We start from the raw sequence: 27,909 nt of genomic DNA, 5'->3' as shown, positions 1-27,909 counted from the left end.
TGGTGTTGTTGGGACAGAACTAAAACCAAAAACAGCTTGGAGTACTTTATGAATATTACATAAAGTCTCAGTTTTTTTCTGAGTAATTCTTTTTGAGGAATTATTTACAAAGCTCTAAGTTCTACTTCCAAATTAAGGCATTTAAAAATTCCTCTGCTTTCAGGGTTATTTGGATTCAGATAAGCTTGGTTTATTTGGATTTTTGACACAGAAAAAGATTAATCAAGAATAAAATAAATTTGACTAAGACAACAGGTATTATTCCCGGTTCTGCTGCCTTTAGCCTTATATTGGCCCTGGCTCTATAAGATTGGGTATTAAGAAGAAAAAGAATGGTTATTTAAAAGGATCAGGGCCCAGCTCCCTGAGGAGAATGTGCTGGAAACTGCAAGATAGAAAGAGGTACTGATCATAGCAATCCTAACTCTACTTCATAGCCACTCTACTTCAAAAGTTCCAATAAAATTACAGAACAAATAAGGAATATATCTGGAAATGAAAAAACAGCTCTGGTAGCTAAGTTACAGTTTCAAGATAGATTTCTAATGATCTTTTGATTTGTGTTTTGGATGATCATAGGAAATTACTGATACAGGTATTTTACCTCACCACTCTAGAGATCAACTCTAGATTTTGTGTAAATGCTAAAAAAATAAATGAAAAATAAACATATAGTCTCCAGTGTTTGGATGTCAAGAAATTACTAAAGCATATTAAATATACAATTGAAGTTGAGACTGAATGACTTAACACTACCCTAACAACAACTGTTCCTAATTGGAATCTAATCCAAATCATAGAGCATCTCAAAAAGTCCAAAGGAAAAGCTTTGAAAATGATCATTTTCCCAGTATTTTGTTTTGGTGATATTTCTGTTTTATTCTTGTGTTTAATTTTAGATTGTAAACTCTTTGTGATATAAACTGTATATATAGCTTACATTCTCTACAGTGTTTGTAAAGTATCATGGACACAGTTGTGCAGTAAATACCCACCAGCTGCTTGAGTTCCTTCCCAAAGGCTTAGTGCCCCCTGGCACAAATCACTGTGCAGTTGTCGTCTTTGGCAGGAAGCTGACGTTGAAGACCTTGACTAGAATTCTTTTGCTTAACCAAAGCAAACCTGCTAAGTTTTCAATTAGTGAACCTTTTTATGTGATAACTGAGGTTTCTGCCATATCCAAATTTTAATAATTCATGTGGCATTTACATGCTGACGAGAGGTCACCTAAAGCTCTTAGCTTTCAATATATACTTCCAATCAGCCACTGAATGCTTCTTTGCCTATAATCTGTATCTCTGCTCATGTTTATTAATTTTCCATTATTTTTTCTTATTTTATACAGTGAACATATTATTTTTTCCTTAAATTTAAAGAGTGTTATAAAGTTTTAATAAAGTGTTAATTAGGGGCGCCTGGGTGGCCCAGTCAGTTGGGCGTCCGACTTCAGCTCAGGTCATGATCTCATGGTTCATGGGTTCACGCCCCACGTCGGGCTTTGTGCTGACAGCTCAGAGCCTGGAGCCTGCTTCATATTCTCTGTCCCCCTCTCTCTCTGACCCTACCCTGCTCATGCTTCTCTCTCTCTCAAAAATAAATAAAATATTAAATAAAATTAAATTATAAAATAAAATAAAAATAAAGTATTAATTAGCCTTTTGAGCTGCTAAACTGTTCTATTTGAGGGATTCCTTATCCCCTCAAGAGAAGAAAATTGCGGCTAATAAAGATACAAAGTAAGATACATTTCTTATAATACTTGCTGTGAATAAAATAATAGTGAACACTTATTAATAAGATAGTGCCTTCCTCACCCTTGGAAATGCCCTTTCTTTTAGGAAGTATTATAGTACTTTATAAAACTCTGTAAACATTTTTTCTACCTCTAACACCTGACTATTAAATATGTAAACGTTCTTTCCTTTACTGCTTAATTTTGTATAAACCTTTCTTACAATATTTCTGAACATTCTCCAGCACGTCTTAGAGCTTCTGCATCTTAAGGACTTAATACATGTAACTTAAGAGTATAGCCATCAGGTATCCACCTTACTTTATTTGTTATATCTTTAAGTGAAAAAGAGGGAATCGTTTATTGAGTTTAAGAAACATCGTTTAATATGATGAAATGTGTATTTCATAGGTATAGACTTAACGTTGTAGTACTTGCACGAAGAGGAAATAAGGACAATCTCGAAAAGGCAACGGTTTTTTTCTCTAGTTTGAAATATTATGATCATACTAGTAAAACTTTTTCCAGGATTTTCTGCCTGTTAAACAAGAAAACGAAAAATCGCCTTCAGAAAACATGGATGCATTTGAAAAAGTGAGAACAAAATTAGAAACACAGCCACAAGAAGAATATGAAATCATCAATGCAGAGGTAGGATGTCTTACTTTTTTTTTTTTTTTTACATCTGATATTACCAGTCAAGATGCAGATGAAGTACTTCGTTGTTTGTTTGTTTGTTTTAACATTTATTTTATTTTTTGAGAAAGAGACAGGGCAGGGCACAAGTAGGGGAAGGAACAGAGAGAAAGGGAGACACAGAATCTGAAGCAGGCTCCAGGCTCTAAGCTGTCAGCACAGAGCCCAATGCGGAGCTTGAACTCATGACCTGTAAGATCATGACCTGAGCCAAAGTCAGACGCTTCACGGACTAAGCCACCCAGGCGCCCCACCAATGAAGTACTTTGTGACTTTAGAAATAATCCCACATCAAAATTAAACTGCTTTTTACCTTTAAAATATGCTGAAAAACTGAAACAACAAAAAATAATCAGTGTGATTTTTAAAATAAACAACAAAGGTCAAGATGATTTTCCAGGCTATCATGTTAATTCTGTTTTGTGGAAGCAACCAGTTCTGTTTTTAAATATAAATAATTCCAAGGAGGAGGGCACCTGGGTGGCTCAGTTGAGCTAAGCATCTGACAATTGACTCTTGGTTTTGGCTCAGGTCATGACCTCACAATTCTGGAGTTTAAACTTCACATCAGTGCAGAGCCCGCTTGGGATTCTCTCTCTCTCCTTCTCTCTGCCCCCCTGTGCATCCTCTCCCTCTCTCTTTCAAAATAAATAAACTTTAAATTAAAAAATAATAATTTCATTGAAAAGTTCATATGAAACCATCATATTTTTATTATTTGAAAAGTATTTGCTTACCCTATTTATGCTTTTTTTAATAGAAGGAAATTCACTTTAAGTAATATAATACCACAAAAGCCAAGTATTTGAACCTTTTTATGGTTACCACAGTTACAAATATTCAGTTGAAACAGATTGAACATGCATGTTGCAAATTTCTCAGTATGACTGGAAAATAGAACCACAACTTATAAATGAAAATCACATTCACAGTAGAGTAGAAATAGCAGTAGATTAACAATCAGGAATCCAGATTCAAAATGTGCCATTTACTAGCAAGTGATAAATGCTTCTTAGGCTACCTGAAACCCTATTGATCAGTCCATTGCATTTAGTATGTGGGTGTTAGACAAGAGCACTATTTATATACTGAGTAATACTCACTCTCTCAGTCTCAAATTATATCAATCTGTCAGCCTGGAAGACACTTTGTGTGAAATCAGATTGAAACCATGGATAGTTGGTAGTGACTACACACTTAGAGGAAAAGAATCTCAGCAAGTTATTGACTATATTTTCAGAGTAGTCTGAACTAATTTCTCCATCTGCCTCACTTTGTGTTACCTTAAAGCTGCCATTCAATCTCTGTTAACAGAATCCCACCATAGGGATGTCAAATACTCCCAAATATACCTAAAGTGGGTTTTGCAGTCATAAGAACTAGCATAGATTTTGTTATGCCTTCTCTTTGTTTCCTCCTACATTTATAGGTTAGAGATCCTTCCAGTGATTGTGAATGTATGAAAACCATATCTTAAAATGTGATCCATTTTGTGTTATGTGTTCATTCATAGACTGCAGTAGGTCTACTAAAGGTTTTATTTCTTCATTTTAAATGGTCAGACCATTAAACAGTTAATTTAATTAAATTGTGTTTAAATAATTATTAAGTAAATCATTTGTTTCTCTTTTGTCAGGTGAAGCATGGCGGTTTTGTTTATTACCAAGAAGGTTGCTGCTTGGTCCGTTCCAAAGATGAAGAAGGTACACCACAGTTTTCCTTGCTTTTTTTTTTTTTTTAACATACTCTGATTTTTCATATTTCATGTATTTCAGAGGAAATTTGATATTAATTTCTCAAAGGAACAAAATATTTTTGTAGATTATTTCTTCATTTAAAAAAATGACTAGTTAATATCTCGGTTTACTGAAGATCTAATTAACAGCTACACCTGAAAGCTTTGGTAATGAGAATGAAGGTGGGAGCCAGCATTTAGTTTTTTAATATCTCCCTATATTACGTTCTGTTGAAGTAATAACCCTTCAGGTTCTATATGATATGATCCATAAATACAAGACTATATCAAATAATATCACATAGACTAATGCATGGAATAACACTGAGTAGCATAGGACAATGATAAAAAACAAATGTCAGTTGCTATGCAAATCCAGCTGTTATCAATGCTGAAGGAGGCTGGATTGTATCTTACAGAAGGGGAAAGCTAATTTAAAACATTGAAAACTGAAGATTTTTTTAAGTATATCTATCACTTTTGTACTTGTCTTTTTGCAGCAGATAATGATAATTACGAAGTTTTATTCAATTTGGAGGAACTTAAATTAGACCAGCCCTTCATTGATTGTATCAGAGTTGCTCCTGATGAAAAATATGTAGCTGCTAAGATAAGAACTGAAGATTCTGAAGCATCTACCTGTATAGTTGTGAAGCTAAGTGATCAGCCTGTAATGGAAGCCTCTTTCCCGAATGTGTCCAGTTTAGGTAAGCCACCAAACAAAACAGTCTTCTGTGCTACAGCAACTGTAAGAGAGTTGTCAGCACCTGTGAACATTTTACTTGTCCATGTGAGTGAATGAGAAGGTGAACACCTAACCTTCCATCCCTGTGACCCACAGCTTCCTGTGGGTCTCTTATTCAGGAGACCTTCCCTTCCTTAATTATATATCCAAATTCATGTTCATGCAAGCTCTACAGTTTATTTTGATATATCAGTAATTCTTTGCAAATTTACTACCTCTAGATACATTTTTGCCAGTAAGTTGTATCTTGTTACTCAACTTGAATTTTAGGTGCATTTCTTTTAAGTTATTGTGTCAAGCTATTAGTACAAATTGCCCAAGGTCACTACCAACATACTTTAGAAGATGATGAGCTAACTAACTCAACAATAGAAGTTATGGTATTTTTTACTAATAGAACCAACTTTAAATTTTATCTTTAATCAGAGCACCTAGGTGGCTCAGTCAGTTCAGCGTACAACTTCAGCTCCAGTCATGATCTCACCATTCTGAGTTCGAGCCCCGTGTCAGGCGCTGTGCTGAGAGCCTGGATCCTGTTTCAGATTCTTTGTCTTCTCTCTGCCCCTCCCCCGCTCGTGCTTGTGCACTCTCATGCGCGCACTCGCTCTCTCACACACAGTAAACATTAAAATTTTTTTATATTTTAATTTTATTTTATCATTGAATGATACATATGTTCATAGTTTGTCTTCCTTTTTCACTTTCTGCTTTAATTTTCCCCACTGTTTAATAACTAAATGCTATTGCAGCGAATTGAAATTATAGTCTAATTGATTCTGAGATTTATAGTCTTGAACATTTTAACCTCCTTAAAATCAAGATGCATATTATACAATGATGTCTTACAATCCCTGTCAGCCAGGTGGCAGTCATGATGTAATCATGTGAAAACTTCCATTGACAGCTTCCGGGAAGAGCAAGAAAACTCCAGCATTAAATGTATCAAATGAGGTATCCTTTGACTTGAAGACAGGAAAGAGGCATGAGAGAAAGTGATCCAGTATTTCTTCAGACTTAGAGGTTGTGGATGAGAATATAATTCATCCCATGTAAGCTGTGACTCTGAGAATACTCAGTATTCAACTCTTACTCAGAAACCTGGGACAGAGAACTACTCTAAACCTTGGAATTGATGTAGCAGTATTTTATTTTCTGGAAAGCTCTCTGACTTATATAGAACATTGGTGAGCTGCGGTCAAACCTGTGTTCAGTTTACATTTCCAGGGATGAACTTGTGCGTCTTTTGAGGGGGAGGCACTCAAAATTTGAATGCGCTGTGCCCTGTTTTTCAACTTCAAGTAGTATGTAATGTATATAAATCTTTAACTCTTTTCTTTCAGAATGGGTAAAGGATGAAGAAGATGAAGATGTTTTATTCTACACCTTCCAGAGGAACCTTCGCTGCCATGATGTGTACCGAGCAACTTTTGGCGATAACAAACGTAATGAACGTTTTTACACAGAAAAGGACCCAAGGTACTAGAACAATGCAATTAAATTTTTTCCTCCAGGGCTTATCTCCAATTATCTAAAGTGCTGTTCTTGGTTGATATAGTTGATTTCAGCTGGAACCAGGTATAATAGGGTAAGATAAGCATAATCATTCTTTTATTCGTTGTTTGGAATCAAAATTGGAATCTGGTTCTATTCAAATTCCAGAATGAGCACAAATACACAAGTTGCTCACATTCTCTGGGGACTGGGACACATGAGGAGGCTTGTTATTGAAGTCTTTAATAGGGTTGTCATACTACACTTCTAAATCTCTTATAAACCATAGAATGTGGTTCTAGAGACTAGAATGCCATGGTGTCAATTGCACAGATTTCACTACATATTATATAGATTATCTCCCATTTAAATTATTTTACTCTAAGCCACAATGTCCACCGCTGTTTAAATTTTGCTCTGTCCAGTATTTTGGTAGTTCCTTCTTAAAGCTAATTTTCTCTACTCCTTATAATCTAAGACTCAAGCCTCATATTATACTCAGCAAGCTTGGGAGGAAATGATAGTAAGTTTATCTGGCAAAATCCCATAACTCTTACCCAGATACACTCTTCCAAAAGACTTACTAGAAACAAATTTTTCTGTGACACCAGGGCCCTATCACCTTATATGTCAATTAACAGTACAGTTTGGACAATGTCTGAACAGGTAAAAAAAAAAAAAAAAAAAAAAAAAGATTTAACACCAAATTTATGTTTGTGAAATTGATACTCAAAACAAGAAAATTAACTCATCATTTCATGAAATGTCAAAACTGACAAGGATGTAAATGAAAATCTTATACAGCCCCCAGTGTATGAGAATTTGAGATCTGGAGAAATTCCAGTATTCCAACCCATAGAACTAACATTCTTGGCCTAGTAATGCTGTCCTTGCCTTGTTTTTTCTGAATATGATTGTTTTGATGAGAAATTATTAGAACATTTTATATATTTATTCATATGATTTCGCCTTTTTTTTTTTTTTTTTTTTTAGTTTAGTTAGAGAGCAAGAGTAGGGGAGGGGCAGAGAGAGGAAGAAGGAGAATCCCAAGCAGGCTCTGCGTTGTCAGTGCAGGCCCCAACGCGGGGCTTGACATATGAACCGTGAGATCATGACTTGAGCTGAAATCAAGAGTTAGACACTTAACCGACTGAGCCACCCAGGTGACCCTGTGATTTTACGTGTCGTTTGTGAAGGATATCTTTTGGGGAGATGACAGTTTAAGGTAGTAATTTATTATGTCAGTAACTTGTGATTACGAACTATTTGCCATCTTGTAAGTAAAGCTCAAAATTAACACCTGAGCTGTACCCTGGAGTGAGGTGCTTGCTTGCCATGTGTCGTCACCATCCTGATTTCTAAGATTAAGTGGAAACTGTTTAGCTTGTAGCATGCTCTCCTGCCCCATAAGGAACTAACCAGTTATGGCTAAGTCTAATTTGACATCGAGAACCGTGATCTATAACACAAACAAGTACGTAGATTAACACTTTATAATCCCCAAATCCAGAGGGAAAAGCAGACGTCTCGCTTTGGCAGCACATATACAAAAGGGAAAAGCAGAAGAGCTGAAGAGGAATGGAGTAAAGGTCTTCAGAGAACTAACTTCTCTAAAACACAGAGCTGCTTTTTCACTGTTTGCTTTGATCCTCATGTTTTAGTTTTCGGTTCTCATAAGTAACGTTCACCAAAGCATGTGTTCACCTGCCCCTATTGGTTTTGGGGACCTGATTTTTTTTTAATTTTTTTAAAATTTTCGAGAGAGAGACAGAGCACGAGCGGGAAGGGGCAGAGAGAGAGGGAGACACAATCTGAAGCAGGCTCCAGGCTCCAAGCTGTCAGCACAGAGCCTGAGGCAGGGCTCCAACTCACGAACTGTGAGATCATGACCTGAGCCGAAGTCAGATGCCTGACCGACTAAGCCACCCAGGCCCCCCATAGGTTCCTGAATTTTAAAAAGGTTCTGTTACAAATGTGCCTAAAAAGAACCCTTACCAGCCAGGTTCTTCATCTGCTTTGTTTGCAGTGCTTTGATAAATTTGGTTGTTCAAAGGTAGTTTTCTATTTTAATGGTAGAGAGCTTTCCTGTTTGAGGAAAATGCTTCTCTACTATTCTTAAAGATTGGTACATTTTGAATATTTATTCTTTCATTTTTTTTTAATTTTTTAAATGTTTATTTTTGAGAGAGAGAGGGAAACACAGAATCCAAAGCAGCCTCTAGGCTCTGAGCTGCCAGCACAGAGCGCAATGAGGAATTCAAACTCACAACCTGTGAGATTGTGACCTGAGCCGAAGTCGGAAGCTTAACCATCTGAGCCACCCAGGTGCCCCTATTCTTCCATTTTTCAAAAAATTCCAGAACCGTTTAATTCACACATTCTGAGAAGAGCAGAAATACAGATTCTAAAGCGAAAGATCTGAACTGAATTAGGAGACCTGCTTTTCAAGTCACTGAAAACCTCACCACCACCAAAACAGAACTAGAACAAATGTTAGTAACTTACAGGATGTACAGTGTGGTTCTGTCACTGGTGGCCAAAACAGGGCTAAATGGGAGGTCACTGAAACTGGCCTGGTCATTGAAGACTAGGGGTCCAAACCCCAAAGAACCCAGGGAGACCAACTCAGGATAACCTTGATTATACGAAGCTGCGCCAAACACTTGACATCTTAGAAATTGCAAGTAAAGGGAATTTTAGAGGTATACCTTTAACATCATTTAGAAATTAGTCTTTTGAAAATAGACAGTTAAAGATTTACCTGAAATATACAGTTGATTAGAGGAAAACACAGCTGCATCTTCTAGTACTTGACATTGCTCTTTCGTCATAACAGAACCTAAATTCTAGTGGGAGAAATGGAACTAGCCTGGAATGGCCCCTTTTCTTTTATGTGGCAGATGGTTCTAGTTTTTTTTTTCCAGATTGTTTGATCTTAGGCAAGCCATTTCTTGTTCAGTTTTGGTATCCTTGGTAATACTTTACCTAGGTAATGCTTTAGGGTTTGGATAATGACATTGACGTTGATTCCAAAAGACTTTCTGGGTTTAGTTTGTGTTTCTACGTTTCTTTCATACTTTGGAGTATACCTATTTTTAATATACATTTATGCAAATTAAGAATCCGTGCAGATCACTTCAAACTGCTCACTTACATATCCAGTAATACTGCAGAATGAGAAATTGGAGTTTGCTACCCATGCAAGGGTAATGGTTGCAACCAGTATAACTAATAATAAGAAAAGAAGACATGTTTGATTATTAAAACTGAAATTGATTTTGTGCATTACAACATGGTCCCTAATGCAAACTTATAAAGACAACCTAGAATTGTTAGATAATGAACAGAGACTGAGTCACTTCCACCTTTGCATCTACTGGTAGCAGGCTAGCAGGCCTGTATGACTGCCATTCATCTATGCCTATTAAATGGCACACTTAGGTTACTCTCTTCCAAGCTAACACCCGAGACCAGTGAAGACTGTGAGTACCTTTCAACCATTGAATTCGTAGCAGGATATAACACAAGTTAAAGTATGTGTTGCCTCGTGAGAAGTATAGCATGACATATAAACTTGCCAAATCACTGTGTTGTGCACCTGAAAGTGACGTAACATTGTGTGTCACCTGTACTCAGAAAAAAGTATATATTGCTATTAAATTATAAATTAAAACTAATGCAAAAATGTATTATTCTGCTGGGTGAAAAAAATGAATATATGGTATGATGTCAGCTTATGTTTCAGAGTAAGGATGATTATTCTCATTATCAGAGGTAAAGTATATTTTAAGTTTAAAAAATAAATATCAACTGGTGGCACCTGTGTCGTTCAGTCAGCTGAGCACCGAACTCTTGATTTCAGGTCAGGTCATGATCCCTCGGCCATAGGATCAAGCCACACATCAGGCCCTCTGCTGAATGTAGGGCCTGCTTGAGACTCTCTTTCTCTCTCTGCCCCTCTGCCTCCACTTGCACACTCTCTCTCTAAAAATAACAATTAAAATTCTTTTAATAAATATTAATTGAAATGAATGGGAAAACAGATTGGCCTTACTTCTTTACATTCCTTGTCTTCTCTCTCTTTCTGAATTGAAAGTAATTTGGTATCATTCTAGAGCTTTTTTGTCAATGCACACATGCATTTTTTTTAAGGTTTACTTTTTTCAGCTTTATTAAAATAGAGGTGATAAATAGAACATGTTAGGTTTAAGGTGTATGTGGTGATTCGGTGCATACACCTGTTACAGAAATGCATAACAAGTTTGTTAATATCTCAGTCACCTCACAAATTACCATGGTCTTTTGTGTATGATGGGAATATTTGAAATATATTGTCAAGGCAACTCTCAAGCATATTAATACTGCATTGTTCACATCAGTCATCACGCTGGACTTCTGATCCTCAAAGCGTGCTCATCTTCTATAACTGAAAGTATGTATTTTCTGTTATTTCCGCATTTCAGCCAGCTCTCAGCCCCTGACAACCACCATTCCACTGCTCTGTTTCTAGAAGTTTAGCTTTTATAGATTCCACTTGTAAATGATATCATATAGTATTAATCGTTTTCTGTCTGACTTCTTAGCATAATGCCCTCAAGGTCCATCCTAGTTTTTACAAATGACAGTACTTCCCTTTCTTTGTGGTTAAATTATGCTCCACTGTGTGTGTGTGTGTGTGTGTGTGTGTGTGTGTGTGTGTGTGTGTCCATCCTTGATTCATCAGTGCACATGGATGTTGTCTCCATATCTTGGCTGTTGTTAATATTACAATGATCTTGGGAGGATAGATGTCTCTTTGTGATCCAGATTCTACTTCCTACAGATATGTGCCTAGAAGTAGGATCATTGAATCATATGGCAGTTCCTTCTTTAATTTTTTGAGGAACCTACATTTTTTTTTGTCCATAATAGCTGTTACCAACAGTACACAAGGGTTTCCTTTTCTCCACATTCTCACTAACATTTGTTACCACTTTTTGTAATAGCTATTCTAACAGATGTGAAGTGATACCATGGTTTTTATTTGCATTTGCCTTATGATTAGTGATGTTGAGCATCTTCTCATGTATCTGTTGACTATTTGTATGGCTTTGGAAAAATGTTCAGATCTTTGGCCCATTTTTTAAATCAGATTTTATTTTATTTTATTTTTTTGCTTTTGAGTTGTAAGAGCTCCTTATATATATATTGGTTGTTAACCCATTATCAGATAGATGGTCTGGGATTTTATCCCACTCCATTGATTGCCTTTTCAGTTTATTGATTATTTCTTTTGCTATGTAGAAGCTTTTTACTTTGATATAGTCCTACTTATTTATCTATACTTTGGGTGTCATAAAAAATAATTGTCAAGAACAATGTCAGGGAGCTTTTTCCTTATGTTTTCTTCTAGAAGTTATATGGTTTCAGGTCTTATGTTTAAGTCTTTAATCCATTTCAGGTTAATTTTTGTGAGTAGAGTAGGATTAGAGTCCAATTTCATTAGCATAGTAATTGCAATAGCATGTGATCATCCAATTTTCCCAGCATAGTTTACTGAGATTTTCCTTTCCCTTTTGAGTATTCTTGGTTTCCTCATCAAATATTACTTGGCCATATACTCAACTGTTGTTTGTTTTTGTGCACTCAGTTCTGTTTCAGTGGTCCGCATGTCTATTTTCTTTAATGTTTATTTACTTTTGAGAGAGAGAGAGAGAGAGAGAGAGAGAGAGAGAGAGAGAGAGAGAGAGATACAGAATCCGAAGCAGGCTACAGGCTCTGAGCTGTCAGCACAGAGCCCAATGCGGACCTCAAAATCACAGACTGCGAGATCATGACCTGAGCTGAAGTCAGAGGCTTAACCAGTTGAGCCACCCAGGCGCTCCATATATGTCAATTTTTATGCCAGTACCATAGTGTTCTGATTGTTATGGCTTTGTAATATAGTTTGAGATCAGACAGTGTGATGCTTATTACTTTTTTCTTCTTTCTCAGGGTTGCTTTGGCTACTCTAGATCTTTTGTGACTATAAATTTTGGAATTGTTTTTCTAGTTATGATAAAAAATGACATTAGAATTTTGATAAGGATTGCATGTAGTATTCAGATGGTTTTGAGTAGTGTGGACATCTTAATGATACTCATTCTTCCAAGTCCTGAATCTGGTGTAGCTTTCCATTTCTTTGTGTGGTCTTCATTTTCTTTCATCAATGTCTAAGTTTCCAACATACACATATTTTTCCCTCTTTGATTAAATATATTCCTAAGTACTATATTTGGTTTGATGCTCTTTTAAATGGGACTGGTTTTTGTGTTTCTTTTTCAAATATTTCACTGTTAGCATGTCAAAACAACTGATTTCTGTATGTTGATTTTACATCCTGCAATTTTACTGAATTTGTTGATTAATTCTCAGTTTTTTGGTGGAATATTTAAGCTTTCCCATCTATAGTCCTATCACCTGCAAATCCTTTCTGATTTGGATGCTTCTTATTTCTTTTTCTTGCTTGATTGTTCTAGCTAAGACTGCCAGCACTGTGTTGATTAGGAATAGGAAGGGGGGTCATCCAGTGTCGTTACTGATCCTAGAGGAGAACCGCTCCGCTTCGCACCACAGCGTGTGAGGTTAGCTGCGGACTTGTCATGCATGGCCTTTGTAATGTTGAGTAACGTTCATTTCATATCCAGTTGTTCAGAGTTTATATCCTGAGTGGATGTTGAATTTTGTCAAATGTTTTTTCTATATTGAGGTCATGTGATTTTTATCTTTCATTCTACTAATGTATCACATTTATTGATTTGCATATGTTGGACCATTTTTATCATGGATTAATCCTACTTGGTTATGATGAATAATCTTTTTAATGTGCTACTGAGTTAAGTTTCCTAACATTTTGTTGAATATTTTTGTATTGATATTCACCATGGATATTGGATAGTTTTCTTGTAGTGTCCTTATCTGGCTTTTGTATTGTGTATTTCTGGCCTGATAAAATGAGTTTGGAAGTGTTCCCTTCTATTGTTTTTCTGGTCTCCTTAGTTTATTTTTCTCTATTTATTATTTCCTTTCTTCTTCTAACTTTGGGATTATTTTTTTTTATTATTTATATTTCTTATATTTTTCATATTTTTATTTTTATTTAATAAATCTAATATTTAATTTTTTTATTCTTTTTCTCATTTTTTGAGGCATAACAGGTTATTTGAGATTGTTCTTTTTTCTTTTTTTTAAGTTTATTTTTTGAGAGAAAGAGTGTGTGAGTATGCATGTTAGTGGGGAAGGGGCAGAAAGAGAGGGAGGAAGAGAATCCCAAGCAAGCTCCACACTGTCAGCATAGATCCTGGCTCAGGGCTTGAACTTACAAACTATGAGGACATGACCTGAGCCAAAATTGAGTCAGATGCTTAACTGACTGAGTCACCCAGGTGCCTCTTTTAATTTTTTTAAGTAGGCTCCACCCCCGACGTGGGCTTAAACTCATGACCCTGAGATTAAGAGTTTCATGGTCTACCAACCAGGCGCTCCTATTTGCAATACTTTTAATATAAACAGGTATCCCGTCAGCTTCCCTCTTAGAAGTACTTTTGCTGTATCTCCTAAGTTTTAGTATGTTTCATTTCGATTTTAATTTGTTTCAAGGTATTTTTATTTTGATTTTTTTGACCCATTGCTTATTTAGTGGTATTGTTTATTTCCTTATATTTGTGAATTTTCCAGATTTCCTCTTAATGATTACTATTATGATTGAAAAAGATACTTGGTATGATTTCAGTCTTCTTAAATTTGCAAATACTTGTTTTGTGACCTAACATCTGGTCTACCCTGGAGAATGCTCCTTGTGCACTTGAAAAGAATGTATTCAGCTGCTACTGAATGGTCTATATATATTTGCTTCATCTGTTTTGTCTAACGTATACATAGTTCAAGTCCAGTTTTTTTAACTAATTTTCTGCCCAAATAATCTCTCCATTAATGTCTCCTGCTGTTATTGTGTTGTCTATTTTTCCCTTCCAAACAGGTCCTCTCTTGCTATCTTCCTTTTTGAATTTATGATTTTCCATAGTACTCTGGTTTGAGTCCCTTCTCTTTATCTTTTGTAAATCTGTTGTAGGTTCTTGCTCTATGGTTACCATGACTTGTCTTCTCTTTTTAAGGAACCTTTTTCTTAGACCAGCTGTATTCTGACTTTTCTGTAACCACATATCTGCCAAGGAATTGACCAAGTAATTTATCTTTTGATTACTTGTGTCATCACCAAACAAAAATAAATTGATAAAAAATAAAGTATTGAAAATAGCAAAGATAGTGTTGAAAATACAGAACAAATTAGAGTGACGAATTTGCCCTACAACCATGTATTAAAACACATTAAGCTATAATAGTTAATCCAAACTGACAAATAATAGAGACCAAAATAGATAACTCTAAAACTTGTATATATTTAAACTTATGTAAAAGGCATCACAGACCATTGAAAAATGAATGGGTATTGTTCTTTAATGCTGTAGAAAAATAATTTTTATCACTTCATACATCATCATACATTCCTAAAAGATTTAAAGAATCAACTGATAAAAATAAAACTATCAAGAAAAACTTAGATGTCAATATAAGTGCTTCACTCAACTTGGTTGAAATATTTCCAAAGTAGGGTGTGTGGATGGCTCAGTCAGTTAAGCATCCCAACTTCAGCTCAGGACATGATCTCACAGTTTGTGGGTTCAAGCCCTGCATCAGGCTCTATGCTGAAAGCTCATAGCCTGGAGCCTAGTTCAGATTTTGTGTCTTTCTCTCTGGCCCTCCTCCACTCACACACTCTCTCTCTCAAAATAAGTATTTAAAAATATATGTTTGCAAAGCATTAAATCAATAGAAATTACAAAGGGTATGGCAGTATTCTTGATTACCTAAAATACTAAACTCATAAGTCAGAAACCATTATAAACAAATTCCAGATGACAAAATAGGGGGAAAATGTTTTCAGCAAAAGGACACATTAATATTCTTAATTTATAAGATGTTTGTAGACTAATAATTTTTTTTGAATTTTTTTACTGTTTTATTTATTTTTGATACAGAGAGAGACAGAGCATGAGAGGGGGAGGGGCAGAGAGAGAAGGAGATAGACTCCAGGCTCTGAGCTAGCTGTCAGCACAGAGCCTGACGCGGGGCTCGAACCCACGAACATGAGATCTGACCTGAGCCGAAGCCGAAGGCTTAACCAACTGAGCCACTCAGGCGCCCCTGTAGACTAATAATTTAAGCTAAATCTCAAGATTAAAATGGACACAGACACATCACAGAAGAAATAAAATTTGACAGATACAGTCATATAGTCCAATAGAGAGGAATTTTACCAAAATAATTAGCCATGCTTATCTCTGGTGTAGGGAGATTCAAGTTTATCATCCTTCTCTGTATTTCTCAGGATTTTCAGTATAGATTATTTTTATAATTAGGAAATCTGTAAGCATAACGTTTAAAGCCATTCAGTATGTCGGTGTGAATTAATATATTATTTGATAATATATATCAAGAGTCATTAAAAATACTGCTTATCAGGGCACCTGGATGGCTCATTTGGTTAAGCATCCAACTTTATCTCCGGTCAGGAGAGGTTCATGGGTTTAATCCCACATCCTGCTTTGTGCCAACAGCTCAGAGCCTGGAGCCTGCTTCAGATTCTGTCTCCCTCTCCGTCCGTCCCTCCCTCCCTCCCTCCCTCCCTCTCTCTCTCTCTTTCTCTCTCTCTCTCTCTGTCTCTGTCTCTGTCTCTGTCTCTCTGCCCTTGCCCTGCTGTGTTCTGTCTCTCTCTCCCTCTCAAAAATAAACCTTAAAAAGAAATTTTTTTAGCACTGCTTATCATTAAATTAGTATTTCCATTCTTAAGGAATGAGTAAGTATTTTTCAGAGGGAAATAATTGTAAATGTGAGGGAGGGGGAACTGTCTTCATGCATATGTTCCCTATTCTTTATTACAATGAAACATTAAAATGTAAAGTTTTAAGAATTATGATAATTCAACCTAATAGAATATTAGGTAGCCATTAAAAATAATGATCATAGGGGCGCCTGGGTGGTTCATTCAGTTAAGTGTTCAACTGTTGATTTTGGCTCTTTCTACTCTTGATTTCAACTCTTGATTTTTGATCTTCCTGGTCTGTGAGATCAGGCTCTGTGCTGACAGCTCAGAGTCTGAGATTCTTTCCTTTTCTCTGTTCCTCCCCTATTCATGTGCACATACTCTCAAAATAAAGAAGCATTTTTTTAAATGATCATAAAAGACTGTAATTAATTTGGGGGGGATACTGATATTATGTGAAGTCACAAATGCTGAATCCAAAATTGCATCTGTATTTTACTAATACCAATTTAAAGACATGCATAAATAAAATAAGTCATGGAGCTGAAAAGTACAGCATAGGAAATATAGTCAATAATATTGTAATGTTTTATGGTGACAGATGAGGACTACATTTACTCTGATAAACATTAATATGTAGAGTTCTCCTATCACTATTGTGTATCTGAACTGGTATAACATTGTATATCGACTGTAATTCAATAATTTTTTTAAGTTTATTTCTGAGAGAGCATGCTTGCCCACTTGAGTAGGGGAGGGGCAGAGAGAAAGGGAGACAGAGGATCAGAAGCAGGCTCTGTGCAGACAGTAGAGAGCCTGATATGGGGCTCAAACTCACAAACCATGAGATGGTTTTTAATTTAAAAATGAAACATAGGGTGCTTGTGTGGCCCGGTCAGTTAAGTGTCCAACTCTTGATTTCAGCTTAGGTCAAGATCTCAGGGTTCATGAGTTTGAGCCCCGCGTTAGGTTCTGCACTGATAGCTTAGCGCCTGCTTGGAATTCTCATCCTTCTCTTTCGCTCTGTTCCTCCCCAACTCATGTGCACATTCTCCCAAAACAAATAAACACTAAAAAAATTCAAAAGAGTGCCTGGATGGCTCAGTCAGTTAAACATCCAACTTAGGCTGAGGTCATGATCTCATGATTGTGGGTTTGAGCCCCATATCAGACTCTGCTGACAGCTCAGAGCCTGGAGCTTGCTTCAGATTCTGTGTCTCCCTCTCTCTGCCCTTACCACTTGCACTCTGTCTCTCTCTGTCTCTGTCTCTGTCTCTCTCTTTCAAAATAAATAAAAAAACATTTTAAATATTAAAGAAGAAAACATTATTTAAAAAATCATTTAAAAAAAATGTTAAGGTGCCTGGGTGGTTTAGTTGGTTAAGCATCTGACTCTTGGTGTCTGCTCAGGTCATGACCTCACAGTCATGAGATCAAGCCCTGCATTGGGCTCCCTGCTGAATGGAGCCTGCTTGACATTCTGTCTTTCCCTCTCTCTGTCCCTCCACCATTCGTGCGCGCATGCTCTCTCTCACATAAAATAAATAATTAAATAATTTAATGAAATTCGTCAACCATTCGACAAGGACCCCCTATATTTCCAAATTTTATAATGGCGTTTTAGCGCTTGTATTTTTCATATACTGAGAGGCTCCACGGGTTTAGGTGACTGGGATCTCTCAGCCTGTGGGAGGCCCTGAAATAAGTACATGCAGGAAATACAAATAAAGGAGAAGGAAAAATAGGAAAAAGTAAAGTAGTTACATTAATTTTTAAAGTACATGGATATTGCAAGGGTTTTTCTTCCTATTTGTGTTTTTGTTATTTCTATTTTGTTTTGTTATGAAACTGGGGGATGGGAGCCAACATGCATACAGAAGAAAACTTCTGTGTCCCTCTTCTTTCTACAATTACACATCTCCTCTAGGAAATGTATTTCCTCTTCCCACTAAAAAGCCTATAATCTATTAATGTCATTGAGAGATGATATCTATTGTTTACCTTCCAATGCATTCAGAAAAAGATGGATTGATAGATGTACAAATAATGTTAATAAAGGAAATCTAGCGAAACATTGGTAATAATTGAATCTCAGTGGTGGGTATACAGGTATTCACCTGACATGTTCAACATCTGTAGTTTTGAAAAATGTTCATAATAAAATGTTAGAGAAAAAATTACTTTGAATACTTTTGTGGAGGAAATGAGAAAAATAATAGCCAGTTTTTTTAAAATTTACAAGCAGTATTCACGATGGAATTTTTATTTTCTGTCTGCGTTATAAATCAACCTGTACATCAGGCAATGAAATATTGTCATTAACAAGGTAGCACGCCATTAAAATTTACTGTATTTTCTTCTCTCCCTCTCTCTCCCTCTCTCTCCCTCTCTCTCCCTCTCTCTCCCTCTCTCTCCCTCTCTCTCCCTCTCTCTTCCTCTCTGTCTCTCCCGCTCCCCCCACACACAGCTGTTTTGTTTTTCTTTATCTCACGAAAGACCGTCGTTTCCTCACCATAAATATTATGAACAAGACTACTTCGGAAGTGTGGTTGATAGACGGCCAAAGCCCTTGGGACCCACCAGTACTTATCCAGAAGCGAATATTTGGCGTCCTTTACTACGTTGAACACAGAGATGATGAATTATACATTCTCACTAATGTTGGCGAGCCTACAGAATTCAAGGTAATCCTGGCTTCTCCTTGTCCCTATATGGTTTATTCAAAAGTATCACACTTCCATCAACAACATCCCTTACTCTAAGAGTTAACTGTTTTGTAGACTTTCAGTGAACTGTAGAAACTGATGCTAACTTACCATGCATAACCTATCCCATTTCTCTTCCCTTAGATATAATGCCTCTCTGCATGTTGTAATTGTGCCTAAAAAGGTTGGTAAATGAAACCTACTTTATCCTGATTATATGGGTTATGAAGGCCAAACTGAAAGGTTTGAAAGGAAAAAAACTTTTATAAATTCATGACTTTTATAAGTTAGCAATTTGTACTGATCTCAGCCAGGCAGTTCTGCTGGTCCCAGCCAGGCTCCTTAATGCCAGCTACCAATGCCTTCACTCAGACAGCCATTGGTTTGCGGTGAGGGAAGCACCAGGCCCTGCTGTCTCCCCACACCGCAGGCGACCCTGCGCTCATTCACGTGGTGACGGTCACCCTGCAGCTGTGATGCATTCTCTGGCTCTTGTGGTTGCTGTAGTTAATGCATGTTATTACCTGATCTCTTCTGACATTGTTTCACACAGCTCATGAGAACAGCAGCTGACAGCCCTGCTATTATGAATTGGGATTTATTTTTCACGATGAAGAGAAATACCAAAGTTATAGACATGGACATGTTTAAGGACCACTGCGTTCTGTTCCTGAAGCACAGCAATCTACTTTACGTTAATGTGATTGGTCTGGCTGATGACTCAGTTCGGTCTCTAAAGGTATGTTTAATTCTCCAAAGACAATACAGTTAATCAAAGTACACCCAGTCCAGTGTAACAGGACATCACATTTTGAGTAATAACGATATACTATTTCTTAAAAGGAATTTAATTTCAGTGAAACTTGGCATACTGGGTCTTTTCATGTTTAGGGGGTTTATTTTAAAATTATTTAGAGGACCTTGCTTTTTAATAAACTGTTGCTTAGGGGCACCTGGGTGGCTCAGTCAGTTAAGCGGCCGATTTCCGACTCAGGTCACGATCTCCCAGTTCATGGGTTCGAGCCCTACGTCGGGCTCTGTGCTGACAGCTCAGACCCTGAGCCTGCTTCAGAGTCTGTCTCCTTCTCTCTCTGCCCTTCCCCTGCTCACTCTGTCTCTCTCTGTATCAAAAATAAACATTTAAATAAAAAAATAAAATGTTATTTAAAATACTCTCTTATAGCATGAACTTTGGAAGGAGAGTTCAGTGTCATGATTCTCTTTCCACGTACCTCTAGACATCTCCCATCTCTACATCTTTAGGTATACTGATCACTCAGGCCAACTTGCTGGCCAGTGCCTAACCCACTGCTACTGCTTCTGTCCCACACCCCCTGTAGGGATAGGAGGCATGCCCACCATATTTCTGCCTTGGCAGAAACACCATCTTATTTTTGTTTTATTACCTGTGGGGAGGGAGGGAGTCATGACCAAGAAACCTTTGGTCTGGTCTCTTTCAGCAGGGAGTGGCGCATCTGCCTGGCAGGCTGACTTGCTGGGATTGCCAGGAAAGATATTCTGCCTCCACAAGGGAACGGGTAAAAATTGGTGAATGCCAGCCTTACAGCCCAGTTTTAAAGCAGCATTAACATGAAGGTTAGATAACAGGTGCTAACGGAGGGGGGAAAGGCCTGCATTTTACTGACGTTGGAAAGTGTTGTTAAACCAGTTGACCACTTGTACCTAGTTGGGGGCCTAGCCAAAATGGAGAGAGAAATGCCATTTGAGCATCTTGTTTGGTTAGCTCTTATCCCAAATAATTGAAATCATTACTTTTTTTTTAAGCTTGTTTATTTTGTGAGCAAGTGAGAGAGCATGAGCAGGGGGAGGGGCAGAGAGAGAACCTCAAGCAGGCTCCTCGCTCAGCGCAGAGCCTGACACGGGGGTCAGTTCAACAACTGCACGATCTGAGCCACAGTCAAGAGTTGGACATTTCACTGGCTGAGCCACCCCAGCTCCCCAAGTTCTTTTATATATTCTAGATACTAACCCTTTATCAGAGATATCATTTTAACCCTTTGTCAGATATATCATTTACAAATATCTTCTCTCGTTCTGTAGGTTGCCTTTTAGTTTTGTTGTTTCCTTTGGTTTATTTTTGCTTTTTGTTTCCATCCCCTTGTCTAGAAAAAGGTTGGCTGTGGCCAGGGTCAGAGAAATTACCACCTGTGCTCTCTTCTAGTATATCCATGGTTTCAGGTCTCACATCTAGGTTTAAATCAATTTTGAATTTGTTTTGTGTATGGTGTAAAAAAAAAAAAAAAAAGACAAAGTGATCCAGTTTCATTTTTTTGCATGTTGTGTACATTTTCCCCAACACCATTTGTTGAAGACACTGTCTGTTTCCCATTGGAAAAAGGTATCACTTCCTGCTTTGTCAAACATTTATTTTCCATTTAGTTGTGGGTTTATTTCTGGTTTTTCTTTCTGTTCTGTTGATCTATTTGTCTATTTTTGTGCCAGTATCTACTGTTTAGATCACTGCAGCTTTGTGATATACTTGAAATCCAAAATAGTGATGCCTCCAGCTTTTCTTTTCTTTTTCAAGATTGGTTTTGGCTATTTGGAGTCATTTATGGTTCCATACAGATTTGAGAATTGCTTGTTCTAGTTCTGTGAAAAATGCTTTTAGAGATAGCATTAAATACGTAGATTGCTTTGGACAGCATAGACATTTCAACAATATTTTTTTTCCAAATCCATGAGCATGAATATCTTTCCATTTGTGTCATCTCTGATTTCTTTCATCAGTGTTATAATTTATAGTTTATAGAGTCTAGATGCTTCATCTTTTTAGTTAGGTTTATTCCTAGGTATCTTATTATTTTTGATGTAATTGTAAATTGGATTATTGATTTCTATTTCTGCTGCTTCATTATTGGTGTATAGAAATGCAACAGGAAAGATAATCTGTAGATTGATTTTGTATCCTGCAGCTTTGCTGAATTCATTGATCAGTTCCAGCAGGTTTTTGGTGGAGTCTTTCAAGTTTTCTATTTATAGTATCATGTCATCTCCAAATAGTGAAAATTTTACTTTTTCCTTACCTATTTGGATGCCTTTTATTTCTTTTGTTATCTGATTGCTGTGGCTAGGACTGCTAGAACTCTGTTGAATAAAAGTGGTGAAAGTGGACATCCTTGTCTTGTTCCTGACCCTAAGGAAAGGCTCTCAGTTTTTCCTCATTTAGGATGATGTTAGCGTGGGGTTTTAATAAAGGGCCACATTCCTTCTGAACCTACTTTATTGAAGGTTTCTTTTTTCTTAGTCATGAATAGATGTTATACTTTGTCAAATGCTTTTTCTGCATCTACTAAAATGGTCATATGGTTCTTATCCTTTCTCTTACTGATGTTATGTATCACATGGATTTGTGAATATTGAACCACTCTTGCAACCCAGGAATAAATCCCACTTGGTCGTGGTGAATGATGTTTTTAATGTCTTGTTAGATTCAGCTTGCTAGTATTTTGTTGAGGATTTTTACATCGATGTTCATCAGGGATATTGGCCTGTAGGTCTCTTTTTTTTTGGTATCTTTGTGTGGTTTGGGTATCTGAATAATGCTGGCCTCATAGAATGAATTTGGAGGTTTTCTTTTTTTTTTTTAATAGTTTGAGAAGCATAGGTATTAACTGTTCTTCATATGTGTGGTAGAATTCATTTGTTAGGCTCTCTGGCCCTGGACTTTGTTTATTACTAATTCACTTCTTTGCTGATTTTCCACGTGTTCAAATTTTTTATTTCTTTCTATTGCAGTTTTGGTAGGTTGTATGTCTGTAGGGATTTTTCCATTTCTTCTAGGTTGTCTAATTTTTGTCTAATCTTTCATAATATTCTTTTATAATTGTATTTCTATGGTATTTGTTGTTTCTCATTTGTAATTTTATTACTTTGGGTCCTTTCTTTTCTTCTTGAGAAGTCTGCTAGAGGTTTATCAACCTTATTTACTTTTTTTTTTTCAAAGAAACAGCTCCTCATTTCATTGATCTGTTCTATTATAGTTGTTTTGTTTTGCTTTTGGTTTCTATGTCACTTATTTCTGTGTAATTTCCTTCCTTCTGCTAGTTTTAGGGTTGTTTTTGTTCTTTTTCTAGCTCCTTTAGGTGTAAGGTTAGGTTGTTTATTTGAGATATTTCTCACTTCTTACAGTAGGTCTATATTGCTATAAATGTCCCTCTTAGAACCACTTTCACTACATCCCAAAGATTTTGAACCTTTGTGTTTTCATTTTCATCTGTTGCCATGTACTTTTTAATTTATTTCATTTCCTGGTTGACCCATTCATTGTTTAGGAGCATGTTATTTAACTTCTGTGTGTTTGTGGTCTTTCCAGATTTTTTTTTCTTATAGATTTTTTTCTTCTAGTTTCATAACCTTGTGGTCAGAAAAGATGCATGGTATGACTTTGATCTTTTTAAATTTGTTGAGGCTTGTTTTGTGGCCTACTAAGTGATAAATATTCCATGTGCACTTGAAAAATAGCGTGTACTCTGCTGTTTTAGGATGGAAGGCTCTGAATATATCTGTTAAATCCATTTGATCCAGCATCATTCAAAGCTACTGTTTCCTTATCGAATTTCTGTCTAGTTGATCTATCTATTGATGTTAAGTGGGTGTGAAAGTCCCTTACAGTTGTTGTATTATTACCAATTAGCTCCTTTATGTTTCTTTTAACTGTTTTATGTATTTGGGTGCTTCTGTATTGGGTGCATATATTTTATAATTATATCTTCCTTGTTGTCCCCTTTATGATTATATAGTGTCCTCCTTTGTCTTTGTTTTAAAATCTATTTTGTCTGATATCAATATTGCTACACGAGCTTTACTTTGACATCCATTTGCATGATCAGTGTTTCTCCATTCCCTCACTTTCAATCTGCAGGTATTTTTAGATCTAAAATGAGTTTCCTGTAGGTAGCATATGGATGGGTCTTGTTTTTTATTCATTCTATCACCTTGTGTGTTTTGAGTAGAGCATTTAGTCCATTTATATTTAAAGTAATTATTGATATGTATGTATTTATTCCCTTTTTATTACTTGCTTTATAGTTGTTTCTTAAGTTTTTCTCTGATCCTTTCTGCTCTTTCTTTCAAGACAGTTTGCTGGTTTTCTTTAGTGATATATTTGGATTTCTTACTTTTTTTCTTTACATATTTATTATACTGTTTTTGATTTGTGGTTACCATTAAGTTTTATATAGCCTTTTCTGCATATAGCAGAAGTCTATATTAATTGTGGTTTAAGTTTAAACCCATTCTTTACTCCTCCCTTCCCCAAGTTTTAGATATGTGGTGTCATACTTTACATCGTTTTATTTTGTGAGTTCCTTGACTGGTTTTTTACAGAAATATTCATTTTTACTGGTTTTGTGTTTCCTACCTTCATACTATCTTTTTTTGGTCTTTGCTTTCTACTTAGAGAATCCCCTTTAATATTTCTTGCAGGGCTGGTTTTATGGTCGTGAACTCCTTTAGTTTTTGTTTGTCTGAAAAACTCTTTTATCACTTTACATTCTGAGTGATAGCCTTCCTGGATATAGTATTCTTGGTTGCAAGTTTTTCCTATTCAGCATTTTCTTTATACATCATGCCACTCCTTTCTGGCTTGGAAAGTTTCTGCTGAAAAGCCCACTGATAGCCTTGTGGGTTTCCTTTGTATATAACTGTCTTTTGTCCTGCTACTTAAAAAAAATTTTTTAATGTTTATTTGGTTTTGAGAGAAAGAGGCATAGTGCAAGTGGGGAAGGGGTAGAGAGGGAGGGAGACACAGTATCTAAAGCAGGCTCCAGGCTCTGAGCTGTCAGCACAGAGTCTGATGTTGGGCTTGAACCCATGAACTGTGAGATCACGACCTGAGCTGAAGTCAGACACTTAACTAGCTGAGCCACCCAGGCGCTCCTTGTCTTGCTATTTTTAACATTTTTTCTTTGTCACTATATTTTGCCATTTTACTTACAGTGTGTCTTGCTATGGATCTGCTTTTGTTGGTTTTTATTTGGTGGAGGAAGGGTGGTTCTCTGTGCATCCTGGATCTGGATATCTCTTTCATTCTCCAGATTAGCTATTATTTCTTCAAATAAATTCTCTGCCTCTTTTTCTCTCTCTTCTCCTGGGACTCCTAGAATACAACTGTTGTTATGTTTGATGGAGTCACTGAGTTCCCTAGATCTATTCTTGTTTTCCATAATTCTTTTTCCTCTTTTTTGTTCAGCTTGATTACTTTCCATTACTCTGTGTTCTAGGTAATTAATTCATTTTGCTGCTTCTTCCAGCCTGCTATTCATTGTATCAAGGATGTTTCTCATTTTGTTTATTGAACCCTTTATCTCTGCTAAATTATTCCTTACCTGTGCTAATAGTTTCACTGATGTCCCCCATTCTTTTCTCAAGTCCAGTGAGTATCCTTGCAATCATTGCTTTAGATTCTCCATCAGGCACACTACTTACATCTGTCTCACGTAGGTCTCTGGCTTTTTGTTCATCTCGAACAAAGCCTGTCTTCTCATTTTGTCTTAAGTTTCTGTGCCTATTTCTATGTGAGGAAAGTCAACTACATCACCTTATGAAGAGGTCCTGTCAAGCAGTACAGTATAATGTCCTGTGTTCCCAAGGGCCTGATGCCTCAAGGAGTGTCTCCAGTGGAACATTATCTCTAATTTATTCTATATCCTCTCTTTATTCCCTGTAGTACCTACTAGGCTTTGTTACAGTGTTTTGAGTCATCAACACATAGAATCAATACTACATTATATATTAGGTTCTACTTAAAGAAAATTTTATAGATCAGAACCTTTCATGAACTGGATAATACTGATTAATATGCACAGACAGTGCCATACACAAAGGACAAAAGTCTTTAAGCCAGACTATGAGTAGATTATATAGTATCTCTGTATGTAACATCTCTGTGTAGTAAGGCACTTCACTAAAAGATCTTTTTAAACTCCATCTAGGCAACAGAAATGTGTAAAAAAAAACAAAACAAACTTAATATATTTGCCTCCTGTTCGTGGTCATCATATTATCAGTTTTTCCTGGTAATGTTTTTTCACAAAAAGAAGTTGGGATAATTTCATTGGTTATGATATTTAATTTAAGCAAATTGGGGAAATTTATCTGCTCTGTACTAACATCAGTTCACATGGAGGCATTTCCACACTTGGGTCAGTTTTCTTTCAGTGAGGTAGATGACTACAATTGCTGGTAGGATGCTAAAACCGAATCCGTTTCTTTCAAGTATCAAAGAAATACCTGCGTATCACTTAGCCAATTTATCATTATTCTTGGGTGCTGTCCATTAATATACCACATGGTACTATAGGCTTTCTCAATAGAAAAAGTGGTTTTCAAGGATATGTTAGATATCCTTGAAATGGTTAATGCTTATTTCTATATCAGCTGGACAAACTTGAACAAAAATTGTTGCATTTTTCTTATGGTAAAACTTGAACCTTGGTCCCAGTACTTTAAGAAATACACCCAAAAGAGTTATTTACTGGAACCACTTGGTTTGAAACTATGACCACTTACACATGGGGCACATGGAAACTCTTTTCTTTTTTTAATATAATTTATTGTCAAACTGGTTTCCTATGATGCTCAGTGCTCATCTCAGCAAGTGCCCTCCTCAGTGCTCATCACTCACTTTCCTCTCTCCCCCACCCCCATCTATCCTCAGTTTGTTCTCGTTATTTGTCTCTTATGATTTTGCCTCCCTCACTCTCTTTAGCTTTTTTTCTTCTTCCCCTCCCCCATGATCCTCTGTTAAGTTTCTCAAGATCCACATATGAGTGAAAACATATGTATCTTTCTCTCACTGACTTATTTCATTTGCATAATACCCTCGAGTTCCATCCATGTTGCTACAAATGACCAGATTTCATTCTTTCTTATTGCCATGTAGTATTCCATTGTATAGATAAACTACATCTTCCTGATCCATTCATCAGTTGATGGACATTTAGGCTCTTCCATGATTTGGCTATTGTCGACAGTGCTGCTATGAACATTGGGGTACATGTGCCCTATGCATCAGTACTTCTGTATCCCTAGCTGTGCTATTGCTAGGTAATAGGGGAGTTCTACTGATAGTTTTTTGAGGAAACTCCACACTGTTTTCCAGAGTGGCTGCACCAGTTTACATTCCCACCAACAGTGTAGGAGGGTGCCCATTTCTCCACATCCTCGCCAGCATCTATAGTCTTGATTTGTTCATTTTAGCCACTCAGACCGGCATGAGGTGGTATCTCCATGTGGTTTTGATTTGTATTTCCCTGATAATGGGTGATGTTGAGTATCATTCCATGTGTCTGTTGGCCATCTGGATGTCTTCTTTGGAAAAGTGTCTATTCATGTCTTCTGCCCATTTCTTCACTGGATTATTTAGTTTTTGGTGTCTGGAGTTTGGTGAGTTCCTTATAGATTTTGGATACTAGTATCCTATATGTCATTTGCAACTATTTTTTCCTGTTCTGTCGATTGCCTTTAGTATTGTTGATTGTTTCCTTTGCCGTGCAGAAGCTTTTTATCTTGATGAGGTCCCAGTAGTTCATGTTTGCTTTTGATTCCCTTGCCTTTGGAGAAGTGTCGAGTAAGAAATCGCTCTGGCTAAGGTCAAAGAGGTTGTTTCCTGCTTTCTCCTCTAGGGTTTTGATGGTTTCCTGTCTCCCATTCAGGTCCTTCATCCATTTTGAGTTTATTTTTGTGTATAGTGTAAGAAAGTGGTCTAGTTTCATTCTTCATGTGGCTGTCCAGTTCCCCCAGCACTATTCATATGGTTCTTTTCTTTTGTTAATGTGATCTATCATATTGATTGATTTGCGAATATTGAACCAATTCCTGTATCCCAGGAATAAATTCCACTTGATCATGGTGAATAATTCTTTTTATATGGAGTTGAATTCGATTTGCTGGTATCTTGTTGAGAATTTTTGCATCCATATTCATGAGGGATATTGGCCT

At 36.6% G+C, this 27,909-nt stretch overlaps 1 protein-coding gene across 5 annotated transcripts in view; it reads left to right on the top strand.

Moving 5' to 3' along the window:
* The window catches only part of PREPL (prolyl endopeptidase like), a 67,512-nt gene that overhangs the window by 9,013 nt on the left and 30,590 nt on the right, over positions 1-27,909 (top strand). For 4 of the 5 annotated variants that reach the window (XR_003907792.1, XM_029937280.1, XM_029937281.1 and 1 more), the window contains 6 exons: positions 2,261-2,383; positions 4,065-4,131; positions 4,664-4,870; positions 6,249-6,384; positions 18,708-18,924; positions 19,499-19,684. Coding sequence is in view for 4 of the 5 variants with exons in the window: in XM_029937277.1 (XP_029793137.1) it covers positions 2,261-2,383; positions 4,065-4,131; positions 4,664-4,870; positions 6,249-6,384; positions 18,708-18,924; positions 19,499-19,684 (936 nt within the window). In the remaining variant the exon portion in view is untranslated. The remainder of the gene's footprint in view (positions 1-2,260; positions 2,384-4,064; positions 4,132-4,663; positions 4,871-6,248; positions 6,385-18,707; positions 18,925-19,498; positions 19,685-27,909) is intronic. The other variant, XM_029937278.1, reaches the window with a different exon arrangement.

This window comes from Suricata suricatta, chromosome 4 (assembly GCF_006229205.1).
Source record: "Suricata suricatta isolate VVHF042 chromosome 4, meerkat_22Aug2017_6uvM2_HiC, whole genome shotgun sequence".
Lineage (NCBI taxonomy): Eukaryota > Metazoa > Chordata > Mammalia > Carnivora > Herpestidae > Suricata > Suricata suricatta.
The sequence above is the reverse complement of the archived record's forward strand: the minus strand, read 5'-3'. Positions and strand labels throughout refer to the sequence as shown.